Genomic DNA, 19,724 nt, shown 5'->3' with positions numbered 1-19,724 from the left:
GCTGGTGAACAAAGGAAGGGAGCCTCATCCAGGGAAGACCCTCATATCTTTGCTCGCCATGGAGAGTGGTGTTTGGTCAAACTACCCTTTGCCCTCTGGTAGGTCTGAGCACCAGCTCTTTCTTTTGGATACCAGCTTGCTCTACATAAAGGCAGGAAAGTGAGAGCCAACTACGATACCTAAAGAAAGACCATTTTAAAAGATGTACTTATTTACAGAGGATGGTCTAGCAAAACAGCAAATAATAGTGCAAAGTACAAAGATTTATTTTATTTCATCAGTTGTTCTCTATATACACACGAGATGAGAATCAAAATAAAATGTGTTCATAGATTTCCATTGGATAAAGTACTGACCAACGCATTAATAAAATGGTGACAGAGTAAGCCACTGGTGTGTGCCATTAAGAGAAAAAAAATCTATTAGATAAAATATAGCACACTAGGGAAAAAAAGACAGAAGAATATAAAAAAATGATATAAAGGGAGAGTTTGAAATATAAATGAGTAAAAATAGAGGTGAAAGGATTGAAAGAGAAAGATGATAATGGATTTTTAGCAGGTTTAAGTGATTTGGCTAGGAAAGGTGGCTGGGTCATCTACAAAATTCTTTCAGCTCTCAGATGTTGAACCTGTGAGATGTAAAAGCTAGAGAAAGACAAAGATGCCATCGTCAAATTAAGTTGCTTCTGATAAATAGAAAGTTTGGATTTATCAGAGCCCCCAAATCTGTCTTCTCTCCTTCCTTGCTGTCACTGGTTGAGACCTTTACCACCCGGGACCCCCCTCCCCCATCACCTGAGCCTCTCATGCCCGGCCACACACCAACTCCAGCACCCCTTCCACTCCACAGCCAGAGCAGTCTCCCCAAACCGTGGCTCTGTGTACTGGCACTGTCTTGTCCAATAGCCTCTGCTGGATCCCAGTGGCATTCAGATTGGAACCAGAATGCCTTAGTGGTCCTAAGAGTGGAAAGAACAGGGCACCTGGGTGGCTCAGTCGGTTAAGTGTTGACTTCGGCTCAGGTCATGATCTTGTGATTCGTGAGTTCGAGCGCCGTGTGGGCCTCTGTGCTGACAGCTAAGAGCCTGGAGCCTGCTTGGGATCCTGGGTCTCCCTCTCATTCTGCCCCTCCCCCACTCACACTCTGCCTCTCTCTCTCAAAAATAAACAAACATTTAAAAACTATTAAAAAAAAAAAGCAAATGACTTCAGCTCACATCCATCTCACAATTTGTGAGTTTGAACCCCACATCGGGCTCTCTGCTGTCAGCACAGAACCTGCTTCAGATCCTGTTCCCCCATCTCTCTGCCCTTCCCTGCTTGTGTGTGCCCTCTCTCTCTCTCTCTCTCTAAAATAAATAAACATTAAAAATCAGAGTGGACAGAACAGTGCTTGAAAGTAGGGCCTTAGAGATTTAATTTTTGACTTCATGGATTTTTTTCTAAGATGCACCCTGAACATGAGGATTTGATGTAAAAGAGCAAAGGACTTTATAAATTACAGTATCTTGATGTCATTAAAACACTACATTCTCAGGGTACCTGGATGGCTCAGTTGGTGGAGTGTTCAACTCTTGATTTCAGGTTGTGGGTTCCAGCCCCACACTTGGGTGTAGAGATTGCTTAAAAATCAAATCTTTAAAAATTAATTAATTAAATAAAACACTACATTCTTATTTACCTGATTGTCAATTTATGTGAACTTGTCTGAACATTAGCAGCACTTATACCTAATTAATATCTCAAAGTCAAAAGCATCTGTTTGGTGTGCTAATACTGGATTATCACCCTGGAGTAGGAAAAGTTAACAACAATCACAGTTCCAGGAGAAATGTATTAGGACAGGCTGGCTAAGGTTATGTTCAAAGTTACTGATGTATGGGTGCCTGATGGCTCAGTCGGTTAAGTGCCTGACTCTGGACTTCAGCTCAGGTCAGGATCTCATGGTTCATGAGTTCAAGTCCCATGTCAGGCTCTGTGCTGACAGCTCAGAGCCTTCTTAGGATTCTCTCTGTCCCTCTCCTGCTCACTCGCTCTGTCTCTCTCTCAAAAAATAAACTAAATAAAATTTTTTTATTTAAAAAAAATTACTGATGCAATATACTAAAGCCACATGTAGGACGTCATGGGGAGGCAGCATGATACAGAGAAAGGCCTCACAGTGCGTGGCTGAATACAGACTCTGAGGCCAGAGCACTTCTGTTTAAATAACAGCCCCACAGGGCACCTGGGTGGCTCAGCTGGTTAAGCATCGGACTTGGGCTCAGGTCATGATCTCGAGGTCCATGGTTCAAGCCCTGCGTCAGGCTCTGTGCTGGCAGCTCAGAGCCTGGAAACTGCTTTGGATTCTGTTCTGCCCCTCCCTCACCCATGCTCATGCAGTGCCATATATGTCACTGTCTGAGATCTTAAGTGCACCATCATTCAGTGGTATTTCTGAATTCTTTCATTTCTGCACTCTAATTTCAAAAATAATAACACTTCTGAATGGCTAGAGTTAAAGTAATAAATTGGGGGTTCCGGGAATAAGGAAGAGGAAGAGAAACTGCCCAGTACCTGAATACATGCTCATATTTAAAATTGACTTATTTTAGTAAGTCAGAGAAGGACAGACATCATATGTTTTCACTCATATGTGGATCTTGAGAAACTTAACAGAAGACTACAGGGGAAGGGAAGGGGAAAAAATAATTTCAAACGAGAGGGAGGAAAACCATAAGAGACTATAATAAACACAGAGAACAAACTGAGGGTGGATGGGAGGGTGGGGGAGAGGGGAAAATGGGTGCTGGGCACTGAGGAGGGCACTTGTTGGGATGAGCACTGGATGTTATATGTAAGCGATGAAACATGGGAATCTACCCCAATAACCAAGAGCACACTTTACACACTGTATGTTAGCCAATTTGACAATAAATTCTATTTAAATAAATAAATAAATAAATAAAATTGACATTTTAAATTTCAATCATATTTCATTTTTCATCTTCTAGTGAGAAATAAATGTTAATTATTCTTAAATTCGACTAAAAGAGATCTAAAAAAGTATGAGAACAAAATGTTCTAACTACCAGGTGTTAGTTTAATACAGATTATGACATAGGAAACATCATATTCCCATAAGATAAATATGTTTCTCAGATAGATGGATAAATTGTATGTGCCTCTTTTCAGAGGTCATAACTCAAAGCCCTGTTTACTTGAACAAACCCTAAGAAGGAAATGCTGACCAGAGCAAGAAAAGTATTCTTGCTTAGCTATATTATCACATTAAAATGTCAGTTCAGATCCTTTTTGTTTGCTTTGAATAGGCCAGACTACTACAAAGAGACAAGAAAAAGTTAACAAAGGCTGTGAACATCAACATGACCTTGGCTGAGATTTACATTTTGTCAGGACAGATGACTCACACCAGTAAACTTGGCCGCTTCATCAGTGGCTGTCCTGGAGTAGAGACCATGGGGCTGAAAAATTGGTTCTTCTGGCAGTCCCCATCCTGTGTCCTTGAAGAAAGCCCACTCTCCCTAGCATAAGCACTCCGGTTATCTTTCTTGGTGAAAGAAACCTGTTTGGCATGCCACTTGTTGACCTAAGAGAGTTATGATGTGTTCCTTCCATTTGGGGTTCCCTGAGGGCCAAGCCGGAACCACAGACTTTTGTTCAAGGCCCTTGTCCAGGTCAAACGTCCAAATAGAATGTAAATCCACACTTGTGGCTTAAATATTTTTAACGGCTTTTTTTGTTCCTTTAGGGACATAAAAATATGAATACAAACCAAGCGCTTAGCTTACCTCAGGCATATTGTGGTAGAAAAAGCTAAACCAGGAGGTAGACTCCTAGTCTCAAGGTAGTCCTACTATTAATTAATGCTGTGACCTTCAGCAAGGAACAGAGTTGGTGGGGCCCTGGTTTCTGATCCGCACCAGAGGGGAAGTGGAACAAATGATTTCAAGATTGCTTCTAGCTCCAAGAATGCCCATGATCCTACCTGTTGTAAGTCACTTCCATTTTTAGGTAGCAGGGTGTAACAGAAAAAACAGATTCAGAATCAGATAGATGTGGAATGGAATCACAGAGGTTAGAACTTCGGTGACATTCAATTTCCTTACTATAAAATAGAGGGGTGCTTGGGTGGCTCAGTCAGTTAAGTGTCCAACTCGATTTCAGCTCAGGTCAGGATCCCAGGATCGTGGGATTGAGCCCCACATCCGGCTCCACATGGAGTCTGCTTGGGATTCTCTCTCTCTTTCCCTCTGCCCCTCACCCCACTGTCTCTCCTCTCTCTCTCTTTCTCTATCTCTCCCTCTCAAATGAATTTTAAAACCCCCTTTTTAATGGAGATCATACTGCCTAATTCACCAGTTAGTTACAAAGATTAAATGAGACCATGGATATTACCAGTTTAAAGTGGTTTGCTTATATTATAGAGCCTCCATTAAAAAAAAAATTGCCCCTAATTATGTTTTCAACTCTGGACTTTAGAAACCAACATGCATTTGAGCCTTTCACAAAACCACTTGTGGCATATATTATTTTTTCAATTGTCACATTAATTTTTTCCTCTTTATATCCATTTCCATCTTCAAATAGAAACTTTGTTTTTCTATTTCCTTTTTGTAAATACTCTCCAAACCAGAGTACCCTCCTTTACAATTGTGTTCCGTAAGTTACAGCTTTTTTACTTTTAAGGATAACTGCTTTCTTTGCTCTGATTCTTGTTTTATCAGAGGATAACTACACCTAAAAATATTGGCACTCTCAGCATCTCAGAAAGGAGATATTCCTATGTTATATGTGTTCAGCTAGGAAACAAAGAAATGCAGAACATTAGTCTTAAGGAGACATGAAAATCTTCCAGAGGAAAACTCACCTCTCCAAATCTTTCCACGTTTTGTGTTTTAGATAAGTTTCCACCAATAGACATATCATCCAAGCTAGAAAGAATTTTGTTAATACTCCCTTCATTGGATGGTCTATTTTTCATTTTGGATCGGAAAATGTCTCCTTGGACCCATAACGATGCTTGTTTTCTGTAAAAAAGAGAGAAAACAAAATAATCTGTAAAATACATTACTATCATCTCCTTGAAAGTATATCTTCTAAATAAAAAGATTAGCAGATATGCCTTTACAAGGCAGACTAGAAAGATTATGAAATTTTAGAATTTTTTTAAACAGTCATTTTCTGAAAGTCAGAATAAATAATAACGTTCTATATGAAACACAAATACCTATCTTCCAATATATGTCTATAATATAACCATATATGAGTTGACTATTAAGGTTCTCAGATGTTTATAATACATTTCACAGCAGTAAAGACTATAAGCCCATTTGCCTTTTAAATATGAATCTAGGGTCGCCTGGGTGGCTGAGTCAGTTGAGCATCCGACTTCGGTTCAGGTCATGATCTCGTGGTTTTTGAGTTCGAGCCCCACATCGGGCTCTGTGCTGACAGCTCAGAGCCTGAAGCCTATTTCAGATTCTGTGTCCCCCTCTCTCTCCGCCCCACCCCTGCTTGTGCTCTGTCTCTCTCTGTCTTTCAAAAATGAATAAACATAAAAAATTTTTTTAAATATGAATCTAAAATCTGTAAGGTATTTCTCAAATAGCAATTTGATATGTCTATAAAAACAGCTGGAGTGAAGTGGACTCAAAGGTGTATGTGAAGAAACTTGAGTTAAACAGGGATATTGCCTAAAAGAGTACTAAATACCTAATTGTGTGTGGCTCCATGAAAGGCCCTGGAAGAACTTCAGAAAGAACTTCAGAAACCTACTCGTCCCACATAAAAGTAAGGTATGTAGCCTCAATTAGCTTATCCTTTAAGAAAAAGAAAATGTGGGGGCGCCTGAGTGGCTCAGTCAGTTAAGCATCCAATTATTGGTTTCGGCTCAAGTCACGATCCTGCAGTTGAAGGGTTCAGGCCCCATGTCGGGAGGGACCCCGACACTGTCAGCACGGAGCCAGCTTGGGATTCTCCATCTCTCTGGCCTCTCCCCCCCCACTCACGTGCTCTCGCTTTCTCAAAAATAAATAAACATGAAGAAAAAAAGAAAAAGAAAATATGCTTCATCTGTAAGTTTTCTTTTATTCAATAAGGCACAATTATAACTGCTTTTAAGATTACAAGAAAAGGACTTCAAATATGTATATAAAAGGATACTCTCGGTTTTAAATTTTATTATTAGAGTCAACTTCATGCATTTCTTTTAAGATAAGTTACCCCATCGGATGCTACCCCATTCTATTCTATGTCATATTGTACAGAATAGAATTAAGCGAAAATTATGGTTCATCATAATGAGTATTAACATCCAGTGAAATAACAGCATTATCAAGGAGATGCTACCAATAAGAACATAGATTTATTTTTTGAGGCAACAGAAGGCTAAGGAGTACTTTCTCTCAAAGATTCCACATAAAATTCAGGTTAAAACATGAGAAGAAAAACAATGACAAAAAGTCCTCCCTGAATTATGTAATCTCATTGCACCCTCAAGAAAGGAATCCACCTTTCCTTTTTAAAAGAGTTGACTTTCAAATCAGAACTTTTGCTTATGGTTAAATACTGTTTAAGTCTTGAATAAAATATAAACTTTTAAATTGCAGCAAAATTTTACATGTGCAATACCTCCAACCAAGCATATACACGTCCAAGTATCACCCTATAGAGATACATGCCTGTATACAAGATGAGAAAATTATTACTGCAGCATTATTTGTAATAAAAAAGAAAACTGGAGATACCTAATGGACAACTGGCTTATTAAATCACAGTAAATCCATTCCGTGAAATATTATACAGCCAGTAGAAATCCTGGCATGGACCTACATGTGGTGATAGAGAAGAGCAGCTATGAAATAAAGCATTAGTAAATGAAAGTATAAGTGACAGAGTGTGGAAAGTGTGATCCCATTTTTTTTGTATTAAAAAAAAGTTATAATTTAACCCAAACTTCAGTTATCTGGAAGAATATATAGGAAAACACTGACTGGTTACTCCCAAGAATGAAAGGAAACTTTCACTTTTTATTGCATGTCTATACTGTTTGACTTTTTTTTTTTTAATGTTTATTCATTTATGAGGGTGGGAGAGGGGCAGAGAGAGAGGGAGACAGAGGATCTGAAGCGGGCACTGCACTGACAGTTGAGAGCCTGATGCGGGGCTCAAACTCACCAACCATGGGATCATGACCTGAGCTGAAGTTAGGAGCTTAAATGACTGAGCCACCCAGGAACCCAGTGTTTGACTTTTTTAAAACAATGTGCCTCAGATGCTTTTGAAAATAAAACATTAAGTGATAAATAAACAGATCAAAGCAGACCAAAGCTAGAGTTAGTACAGAAAGGAACCTTTAAAGTTGTTAACATAAAAGATAGCAGACAGCACATCACTAGATTGTTTTAACAACAGTATTTATAAATAACTTTAGAAAGAAGTCAATTTAGTAAGTACCCAAACGTTAACAGCATAGGATAAGACTGGATGGCTGTGAGGCTTTTTTTTACATATAATATCCTACCCCACTTTCAAATAAGAAGTGTTTTTTTTCTTTTAATTTTTGCTCTTTTCCAAATAAAGCAAAAGGAAAAAGGAACACCTTTAGATCCTATTTCTGAGACAGTATAGAGGCTCTACATATAAAATATGTTGTCCATATATAAGACTAACTTAGCATTTCTAACATTGTTCTAAAATTGGAATTCATTAAATTATCTTAAGAAATTTCCAGCATGTTTTTAAACAAATTAAATTTTAAAACAAAAACGAGGTGAAGGTTTAAATATATGAATAAAATAAAAACTCCAGAAGTCTACACACACCAGTTCCTAGGGAGTGTGGCAGTATCTGCCTTCTATTACGGCAGATTTTCTGAGCTTAAGATATATAAACTTAGGGGCACCTGGGTGGCTCAGTCAGTTGAGCGTCCCAACTCTTGATTCTGACTCAGGTCATGATCTCACAGTTCATGAGATGGACCCCCACATCGGGCTCTGTGCTGAGTGTGGAGACTGCTTGGGATTCTCTCTCTTGCTCTCTTTCCCTCTCTCTCTCAAAATAAATAAACTTTTTAAAAAAGATATATAAATTGATGAGGTTACCATAATCACTGAGTTACATTCAATGTTTCTATACCAACTGCCAAAATACATATTCAAAAAATACTTTTAAGTTTTGCTTCCTTTGTGATAACCTTCATAAAACCATGGTATAGCCTCCATGCTACCTTGCATTTTCAGAAATCCTTGCTTTAATTTTTTATTCCTCCAGATTTTTTCCACTTAATGCTACATCTAGTATAACTCTTTATCTGATGGTTGACTCTCATATCCTTCCAATAGTAATAAACAGCATAGTCCTTGACATGGTATGAACAATTCAAAAAAGTAACTGTTAAATTCATAAATGAGTACCTTGAGCCTCTGGCCAAAACGCTCAGTATTAAAGAACTACTATTTCACAGGGAGAGAAGATTCAGCTTTGCCACAGACAGAGAAAAATTCAGATAAATGAAACATCCAGAAAGGAGAGAGATATACAGATTAAACACAGAATTCCTGTCCCTCAAAAGTTCCCAGTTAAGTACAAGAAAAGCAAACAACTGAAATCCAATTTTAAAGCTCTATGACCAAGACATGCCCTTAACTCAATCTGAAAGAATCAGGAAGAAGATCCCTGAGAATTCAGAAGTATCTAGAAAGATTAGCAGAACTTAGCCAGTAAAGAGTTTTCCCAGAGCAAAGAAACACAACAGGGGCTTGAAGAAATAGTGATATCAAAGAACCCAGCATGTTTGGATAACTGGGCTGTTTGATTTGGCTGAAGCAGAGGATATGACAGAAGTAAGCAGCAAGCAGTTTGTGACGGGCCCTGAACGCCACTCTGAGGAATTTAGATTTTTTTATGTTTTAAGACTTATTTATTTTCAGAGAAAGAGAGAGAGAAAGAGAGCATGAGCAGGGGAGGGACAAAGAGAGAGGGAGGGAAAGTACCAAGTAGGCCACACAATCAGTGTGGAGCCCAACACAGGGCTTGATCTACAACCATGAGATCATGACCTGAGCCAAAATCAAGAATTGGTCGCTTAACTTGACTGAGCCACCCAGGTGCCCCAGGAGTTTAGATTTGATCTCAAAGTTTATCCCAACATTACAAAGTCTTTGGGGATGAAAAACATGAAGTGGAAATGGAAACCGAGGAGTTGGAGGACCGAAGAGGCCACACTGAAAAAAATTCCAGTTCCAAAATGTTACCAAAGGAAAACTCTGAGGCTGCTGCCAACCTAAAGATGGAAAAATCACAAAGTGACACCTTTCACTTGCTTGGTTTAAAAGACTCAATCTGTCCCATCACTGGGAAGACTTGATGTGAACCTGAATATTAAAGATGAATCAGGTGTCAAAGCTGATTTGTGTGTTGCTAAGAGATGCTCTACGCAAGTGCTCCTTATGAAAAAGCAGCACGCCATGCAAATTCCTCTCTTATTGACAATAGAAACCACGCTGGCTTTTATTGTGGTGTCTATTACTCCTTAAAAGCCTCATCTCAAACAGAAGACGTACAACGTGTATTTTTAAGTAGCATTTAAAAATCACATCCTATGAAGCTAACACACCGGCTCAAAGCAAATCTAACGTAGTGGATTTTCTAAGACAGCACGAGCCTCTGCCAAAAGAACATGTGCTTTGAAATAACAGGAAGAGATCTGTCTTGACTTAAACAGAGCCTTTTGAGAGAGGTAGCCAGTGTTGCGGGTCAAGTGTTTTTGGCCAAGTCATGGCCCTGGGTCAGTTAGGCCTGGGACATAAGAAATAATTAACCAGGCTTCATTACAAGCGAAGTCATGGCCTTCACAAGTCTTCTTAAATATCTGCTTTTAGGGGCATCTGGGTGGTTCAGACGGTTGGGTGTCCGACTCTTGATCTCGGCTCAGGTCATGATTCTAGGGTCATGGGACCGAGACCCACATTGGGCTCCATACTGAGCATGGAGTCTGCTTAGGATTTTCTCTCTCTCTCTCTCTCTCTCTCTCTCTCTCTCTCTCTCCCTCTCCCTCTCCCTCTCCCACTCTCTCTCCCTCCCTCTACCCCTCTCCCTCGCTCATGCATGTGCACAGTCCCTCAAATAAAAAATAATTTTTTTTATCTGCTTTTAAAACTCCTCAAAAGAAAGGCAAGGTAGTTGTATCATTACGGGTGTTTCTGTTTGTAACTGACCTCTTCTCCCTCACACCCTTGAGTCCAAATGAAGCCTATCTCTCCACCATCTTGACTCTGTCTTCATCACTTCTTCCATCCTGGACACATATCTGTCCAGTACCCTAACCTCAGTGTCCATCCAAGGCCACCAAATTTGGCCACTCTTTAAAGAAACCCAGCCCATTTTCTAGTCTGACTTAGGCCTGCTCTAGCTGTGACTGGAGCACCAGTCTGCCCTGCATGCCTCCTGTACTCCACTGCCCCAGGGCTATTACGGAAACGGAGGTAGTTCCCTGTTTAAAGAACTGGACTGATGAAATGGTCTAACTTGACATCAAAGGTAGACAGACCAGAAAGCAGTACCCACGATTCAGGAGGTGGAAAGGAGACAGGTGTTCAAGTTCACCTCATAGTTTGGTACATAGGGAAGACTTACTGGGAAGATGTTAAGAAAGAGAATTTGAGGGTAGATGGGAAAGCTCTTGATTCTGAATCCCACAAGGACATGTAACTGGAAGAGAAAAAATCAGAGAATTCCCAAAGCTAATTCTATTTAGGCATAGACCCCCACAGTCGGAAGCTGGTTCAATGGTATCACGACAAAATACAAACTTTACAGCTAAACTGGATGCATTATCGCTTACAGTACATTCTTTATCCACCTCTAACCCTTTTCACACAAGAAATAAAACAAAAAGCATTCAATCTCCTGGCTTTAGTAATTGACAAGAGTATTTCAAGGTACATTTCTGATGTCATCATTGCCCACAATTCTTACATGTACCTTATCCTCGATACTGGAACCCACATTAGGATTTCATCTTTGCTTAGCTAATAGATTCAATACAATTGGTAGTCAACCAATGAATAAGATGGTGCAATAGTAAATACTGAAGAGCAGTTCAGAAGTTTAGAAATGGGTGTTGCTGCAAAAACGTGATTGTCAAATAGTGCAAACTTGAACCTATGCAATGTGCTTGTTATTCTTATAAATAAACCATGACATTGTCTCTGGCTATTTTAAATTCCAGTTTACAGTAGTCTAGGTTTTAATTTCTGTATTTTAGAAAGATAAATTCTTAAATCTTTAAAATACATTATTAAAAAACTTAATATATATTTCCTGAACTATTTCATGTATCTAAAAAAAAATTACAAAAAAGAAACAGGAGGAATCAATTATAATTAAAAACTCCAGGCATTATTGTTAGATCTCTCAAGAATTTTTCCATTTTCTTGAACAAGTTTTCTTCATCTTGTTTTTGGTAATTTCTGAAAAGAAAAGGCAATGGTTTAACTGCTAATTTCTGATGTTGCTCATCCCAACTATGAAACTTACCAAATGCTACAAGCACCCAATTGAATGTGGCAAGTTGATATTTACAGGGTAAGAATGACCCATGGACCCTTGTTATACAATGTGGTTGGGGACCAGCAACATCACATCACCTGGGAGCTGGTTAGAAATGCAGAATCTCAGGTCGCACACTGACCTAGTGAACCAGAAACTGCATTTAATAAGATCCCCAAATGATTCTTTTGCGAATTATTATTTAAGAAGTATGACAGACAACTGAAGGCTTACAACTAAATTAGAATGTTGACAAATATCCAACTGAATGGAAGTTGATGACAATATCTATGATAATAAAGCAAAAAGGAGGAGTTCTTGATTTATGGATTTAGGAATAAAAGAGAGTCCAACCACAAAATTGTTGCTCCCTTAAGATAACTTTATTCAAAACAGTAGCTCTACTTCACAAAGACAAAACAATCTGCAGGGTCCAGATTTAGGCTTTATGTGAGTTCTCTCTGTGTCAGGAGGAAATTTAAAATTAAAAGAACTTCCATGTTCATGGTTTGGGAGAATTAATACTGTTAAAATGTTGATACTGTCCAAAGTGATCTACAGAGTCAATGCAATCCCCATCAAGATCCCAATGCCACCTTTCACAGAAATAAAAAAACAATCCTAAAATTTGTATATAACCCACACAAGACCCCAAACAGCCAAATCAATCTTGAGAAAGAAGAACAAATCTGGAAGCATCACACTTCCTAATTTCAAACTATATTACAAAACTAAAATAATCAAAACAGTATGGTAAGGACATTAATGCAGACATAGATTGGTGAAACAAAATAGTAAGCCCAGAAACAAACCCACACATGTATGGTAAATTAATTTATGACAAAGGAGTCAAGGATACACAATGGGGAAAGGACAGTTTCTTCAATAAATGGGTATTGGGAACCCTGGGGAGCCATATGCAAAAGAATGAAACCAGACCACTATATTACACCATACATAAAGGTCAACTCAAAATGAATTAAAGAATTGTACATAAGACCTGAAACCATAAAACTCATAGAAAAAATCATAGGCAATAAGCTCCTTGACATCAGCATTGGCAATGAATTTTTGCCTCTGAAATCAAAAGCAAAGGCAACAAAAACAAAAATAAACAAGTAGGACTACATCAAACTAAAAAGCTTCTGCATACCAAAGGAAACCCTCAACAAAATGAGAAAAGGCAACCTACCAAATGGGAGGAAATATTTGCAAATGTATGTCTGAAAAGGGGTTACTATCATAATATATGAAGAACTCATACAACCCAATAGCAAAAAAAAATCAGATTTAAAAATGGGCAGAGGATGTGAATAGACATTTTCCCAAAGACATACAGACAGCCAACAGGTGTAGGAAAAGGTGCTCAACATTACTAATCATCATGGAAATGCAAATCAAAACCACAATGAGATATCACTTCACACCTGTCAGACCTGTCAGAATGACTATTATCAAAAAAACAAAAACAAAAAACAAAAAACAAGGGGGCACCTGGGTGGCTCAGTCGGTTAAGTGTCCGACTCTTGATTTTGGCTCAGGTCATGATCTCACAGTTTGTGAGATCAAGCCCCACATCAGACTCTGTGCTGACAGCATGGAGCCTGCTTGGGATATTCTCTCTCTCTCTCTCTCTCTCCTTCTCTGCCCCTACCCCCACTCACACTCTCTTTCTCTCTCTCCAAATAAATAAATAAACTTTAAAAAAAAAACAAGAAATAACAAGCGTTGGAAAGACTGTGGAGAAAAGAAAACTCTTGTGCACTGTTGGTGGGAATGTAAATTGGTGCAGCTATTACAGAAAACAGTATCGAAGATCCTCAAAGAATAAAAAAAAAATTTTTTTTTAATCTTTATTTTTGAGAGAGAGAGAAAGACAGAGTGTGAGGTGGGAGGGGCAAAGAGAGAGAGGGAGACACAGAATCTGAGGCAGGCACCAGGCTCTGACCTGTCAGCACAGAGCCCGATGCGGGGCCTGAACTCACAAACTATGAGATCATTACCTGAGCCAAAGTCAGATGCTTAACCGACTGAGCCACCCAGGCACCCCTCCTCAAAGAATTTTAAATAGGATTACAAATGATCCAACAATTCCATGTCTCCATGGAATGAAAACACTATTTTGAAAAGATATATATTCTCTCATGTTCATTGCAACATCATCTATAATAGCAAAGTCATTTTAGAAACCAAAGTGACCATTAATGAATAAATGAATGAATGAATAAAGAAAATGTGAATACACACACACACATTCTGATAAATATCACAATATTAGCCGTAAAGAGGAAATCTTGCCATTTGCAACATGAATGAAACTTGAGGGTATTGTGCTAAGTGAAGTAAGTCAGAAAATAAAGACAAACACTGTGTGACCTCACTTACATGTGAAATCTAAAGGAAAAAAAGGAAAGAATTCATAGATACAGAGAATAGATGGTGGTTGCCAGAATGGGGGACAGAGGTGAAATGGGTGAAGGGGGTTGAGAGGTACAAACTTCCAATTATAAAATAAATAAGTTCTGGGGATGTAACGTGCAGCATCATGACTATAGTTAAATAACACCATACTGTATAACTGAAGGTTGTTAAGAGAATGAATCTTGAAAGCTCTCATCACAAGAAAAAGAAATTTGTAACTAGTTGTGGTGATGGACGTTCTAGACTTATTGTGGTGATTATTCCACAATATATACAAATATCAAATATTATGTTGTACACCTGAAACGAATATAATGTTATGTCAATTACATCTCAATAAAAATTTTTAAATTAAAAATAAATGCATAAGTAAAAAACAACATTATTATATCAGGCCCATAGAAAAGAATCTTCCTAGGCTAAAGCCCCTGTGGAAACCCAATACCAGCCCCTGAAGGCTTCCTTTCTAATGAATGAAAGTTTTAATGGATCATGATCCAGAGATCAGCACAGTGCCACAAACTGAGCATTCCATACATAGAATCACACAAATCATAAAAGCAGCCTGATCCCACCTCTGGATTTCCACAGGCTGTCCCTGTGAAGGATGAGTTTAGACTTGGTTCAATAATAAAAGAGATGTGTTTGTGCATCGTTTTAAAAACTTTGAGGATGGTTGGTAGAACACAGATTTGGGGTTCACAGTGGAATTTTCAGCTTAAGAACAACAGTTTCGAGTAGAAGAAAAAAACATTTGATCGTTGTTTTGCAAACGATTTTATTTATATCCTAAGAAAAAACTGAATTATAAGATTTCAGACCATAACGAGGAAGAGGTCTTGATCTGTCAATACGGAAGTTCATCAACTCACGAGGATGCTAATAAACATCCCTTTTACTGCTGGGGAGATAGAGGAAGTTTTCTTCAAGATGCAGAAATCAAACACCTGGCCATATTTTGGTCTTTGAGGACTAGCAGGGTGTGCTTCCCTAAAGTCACAGATTTAGAATTTATCTTACCTAAAAGGCACTGAGTGGCACTTTCACTTCTAAAAGAATATAACCCCTCTAACTTGTACAGTCATTTTTGACAGATGAAAACCTGTCAGAAAACTTTTTAATCCTCTTACTTTTTTCTTAATGAATGTGTGACTTATTCATGCTTTTGCGTCATTGTTGGTGTCACTCTCTTCATCTCTCATCATTAGTCAGGCTTCAAAGCCTGAGACTGACTTCCTTGAAACATCCCTGGTACCCATCCATCTCTAACCCCTCACTCTAACTTCTAGCCCCTTCAACAAGACCCATTCCTCTTACTTTTTTTAATTTTTAATGTGTTTTTTATTTATTTTTGAGAAATACAGAGACAGAGCATGAGCTAGAGGTGGGGCCGGGGGGGGGGGGTGGTGGTGGGTGGTGGGCAGAGAGAGAGAGAGACACAGAATACGAAGCAGGATCCAGGCTCTGGGCTTTCAGCACAGAGCCCGATGTGGGGCTCCAACTCATGAACCATGAGATCATGACCTGAGCGGAAGTCAGACGCTTAACCAGCTGAGCCACCCAGGTGCCCCAAGACCCATCCCCTTTAGATGGCAATAGTCCTTTTTCAGTCTCCCTCTACCCTATTCATCTTACACATGGCTGCATCCCAGTGTTCTTTAAATAACATGTGGATCTCAGGACTCTCCTACTTTAAATAGCCCAAAGTAGCACTGTGATGAATGAGAGAAGTTCAGAATGCCCATGTTCACAGAGGATCTGTGTATCCTACTGTACATAGTTACTGACTATCTACACCAGTATACACTATCTACACACATCCATGAGCTTCCTATCTATACAAAGCTGCTCTAACACATTGACAAACACCTAGTGGTTCAGAAGAATACTTATTTACTTTCAAACACTTCTGGAAGTCAGAAGGCCAACATCGGTTTCACTGAGCTAAAGTCAAGGTATTGGCAGGCTTGATTCTTTCTGGAGGCTCTAAAGGGAGAATCTGTTTTCCTTGTTTTTTTCAGCAGCTAGTGGCTGCCCATAATCCTTGGCTTATGGCCCCTTCCTCCAGCTTCAAAGTACATCAGTTCAATCATTGATTGAATTCAATTCAACCTTTGATTGATTCAATCATATTCAATCAATTCAATAGAAGCTGTTGGTGTGATTTGTCATGCATTTCTGCCCAGAGCTGCACGAATGCAGTCATGGAGGCGTACTTGGCTTGTACTCCATATCTGGACTCAGGATCAGAACTGGCCCTTCTGTTCCTGACTCCAAGAGGAATTAACGTGCCTCAGCCTCTTCCTTGAGCCAGACCAGGCTGGCCCCTTGGAATGGATCAGGGTGGGAAGAGGAATGTGCAGATGCCCAGGCTCCTAAGATTGTGAGACACAGTTAATTTTTTTTTTTGAAATGTATTGTCAAATTGGTTTCCATACAACACCCAGTGCTCATCCCAAAAGATGCCCTCTTCAATACCCATCACCCATCCTCCCTTCCCTCCCACCCCCCATCAACCCTCATTTGTTCTCAGTTTTTAGGAGTCTCTTATGCTTTGGCTCTCTCCCACTCTAACCTCTTTTTTTTTTTTCCTTCCCCTCCCCCATGGGTTTCTGTTAAGTTTCTCAGGATCCACATAAGAGTGAAAACATATGGTATCTGTCTTTCTCTGTATGACTTATTTCACTTAGCATAACACTCTCCAGTTCTATCCACATTGCTACAAAGGGCTATATTTCATTCTTTCTCATTGCCACGTAGTACTCCATTGTGTATATAAACCACAATTTCTTTATCCATTCATCAGTTGATGGACATTTAGGCTCTTTCCATAATTTGGCTATTGTTGAGAGTGCTGCTATAAACATTGGGGTACAAGTGCCCCTATGCATCAGTACTCCTGTATCCCATGGGTAAATTCCTAGCAGTGCTACTGCTGGGTCATAGGGTAGGCCTATTTTTAATTTTTTGAGGAACCTCCACACTGTTTTCCAGAGTGGCTGCACCAGTTTGCATTCCCACCAACAGTACAAGAGGGTTCCTGTTTCTCCCACATCCTCTCCAGCATCTATAGTCTCCTGATTTGTTCATTTTGGCCACTCTGACTGGCGTGAGGTGGTATCTGAGTGTGGTTTTGATTTGTATTTCCCTGATGAGGAGCGACATTGGGCATCTTTTCATGTGCCTGTTGGCCATACGGATGTGTGTCACAGTTAAGACAGCTCACTCAGGACTGCACATAAGCAAACTTAATGACTGACCATAGATCACACTCAGGTAGTATATGTATTGCCCTGGTGGGAATAGCTAGCTGGAAGTCTCACCTGAGGGGAGGACACTCTGCCCAGGACCCTCAAACAGGACTCCAGCCAGCTCTTCACCAGAGCCCAGGGGGCTTCCCCAGTCAGGAGGGTGGATGTTGTAAGTACTCAGTTTGAGCTTTCTTTGTTTTTCTCTATACCTCTCTCCTTCTCTCCCCCACCCCTCTGTCTCTCAAAATAAATAAATAAACTTTATTTTTAAAAATCAATGCAATCCACCACATTAACAGGCTAATGAAGAAAATGGCATGATGGTACCAATCAATGCAGAAAAAGGATTTGACAAAATTCAATACCTATTCATGATAAAAACTTTTGGGAAAATGGAGGGGAATCTCCTCCACTTGATAAAGTACATCTATAGCAACCCTCTAATTAACATTACATATAATGATGAATGCCTAGATGCTTCCCCCTAACCCCAAGATTGGGAACAAGTAAAGAATGTCTGCTCTAACCACTCTTATTCATCATAGTGCTAGAAGTTCAAACTATACCAAGGGAAGAGAAGAAAATAAAAGACATGCAGATTGGAAAGGAAATAAAACTGTCCCTATCTGCAGACAACATGATTGTCTTTGCAGAAGTGCCCAGGAACTCACATGTGTGCATACACACACACACACACACACACACACACACACACACACCCCTAAATTTCAGGATACAAAATAAACATAGATAGAAAATCAACTGTATTTCTACATACTAGCAATGAACACCCAAATTTAAAATATAATACTATTTATAATCACTCAAAAGAAAGTGAAATATTTAGGTATAAATCTAACAAAATAGGACTTGTATGTAGACATTGTATGTAAATCTACATACAAGTTGACATTGTATGTAAATCTAACAAAATAGGACATTATGTAGAAAGCTACACAATGCTAATGAAAGAAATCAAAAGAGATCTAAATAAATGAAGAGACATATTGTGTTTATGGACTGGAAAACTCTATAGTACTAAAGAGGTCAATCCTCCCCAAATCGAGATAGAGATTTAATCCATGCCTATCCCAATCGCAGCATGACTTTTCTGTAGATATGGATGACATTATCCTAAAATTTACACAAAAAAGAAGAGGATCTGGCCTTCTGAAGACATTTTGTTAAAGTAGAAAGTAAGAGGAACCACTCTTCCAATGTTAAGGCTTACGATATAGGTACAGTATCAAAAGAGTGTGGTATTAGAAGGACAGACATATACACCCATGGAACACACAGAATAAAGAACAAAGAAGTAGATCTATACCTATGCCCTTCATAACAAAGACGTCAAAGCAATTCAAGGGAGAAAGGATAACCTTTTCAACAAACAGTCCTGGAGCAACTGGACATCCACAGGCAAAAAAAAAAAAAAATGAACCTTGACCTAAGTCTCACACCTCCCACAAAAATTAACTCAAAATGAATCACCAACTTAAATGAAAACACATAACTACAAACCTTTTAGAAAAAACCTGAAAAATCATGGGGATCCAGAGCTAAGCAGAGAGATCTTAGGTTTGATACTAAAAGCCTCATCTAAAAAAATGAAAAAAAATGATAAATGGGACTTTATCAAAATTTAAAATTTTTCCTCTGTGAAAGATCCTATTTAGAGAATGAAAGACAAGCTATAGACTGAGAGAACATATTTTCAAAATATCTATCAGATAAAAAACTAGGAGCGAGAATGTAAAAAGAACTCTAAAAACTCAATAATGAGAAAACAAACAATTCAACAAAGAATGGACAAAAGATTTGAATAGACACTTCGCCAAAAAGATACATGGATGGCAAATAAGTACATGAGAAGTTGCTCATTGTTACTTACTAGGGAAATGCAGATTAACCATAATGATATATCATTATACACCTATCTGAACGACTAAAATAAAAAACAGCAACATTACCAAATGCTGGAAAATATAAAGAAAAACTCAATCATTCATGCATTGTTGGTGAGAATGTAAAATTAAACAGCCACTCTAGAAAACAGTTTGACAGTTTCTTATAAAACTAAACATGTACCACACAACTCAGCAACTGTAGTCTTGGGCACTTATCCCAGAGAAATGAAAACTTATGCTCACATGACAATCTAGATACAAACATTTATAGCATCTCTATTCATAATAGCCAAAAACTATAAACAACACAGCCATTCTTCATGGTTAACAAACAGCAGTACATTCAAACCCTGGAATACTACTGAGCCATAAGAAGGAACACGTTACTGATATGTGCAGCAGCCTGGATGAACCTCTGGAGAATTACACTGAATGGAAAAGGCCCAGCCTAAAAGGCTGCATACTCTATGATTCCATATACATAATATTCTCAAAATGATATAACATATACATGGAGAACACATCAGCAGCTGTCAGAAGTTCGAGAGGATAAGGGCAGGAAAAAAATGAGTGTGGCTATAAAAAGGCAA

The 19,724-nt window shown here is 38.8% G+C and overlaps 1 protein-coding gene across 5 annotated transcripts in view; it reads right to left on the bottom strand.

The window, feature by feature from the left end:
• CDC14A (cell division cycle 14A) overlaps positions 1-19,724 on the bottom strand; it is a 183,787-nt gene that overhangs the window by 37,180 nt on the left and 126,883 nt on the right. For all 5 annotated transcript variants that reach the window (XM_042998004.1, XM_042998001.1, XM_042998003.1 and 2 more), the window contains one exon: positions 4,873-5,032. In XM_042998004.1, coding sequence (XP_042853938.1) covers positions 4,873-5,032 — 160 coding nt within the window. The remainder of the gene's footprint in view (positions 1-4,872; positions 5,033-19,724) is intronic.

The sequence above is a fragment of the Panthera tigris genome, chromosome C1, assembly GCF_018350195.1.
Source record: "Panthera tigris isolate Pti1 chromosome C1, P.tigris_Pti1_mat1.1, whole genome shotgun sequence".
NCBI lineage: Eukaryota > Metazoa > Chordata > Mammalia > Carnivora > Felidae > Panthera > Panthera tigris.
This window is presented reverse-complemented; position numbering and strand designations above follow the sequence as displayed.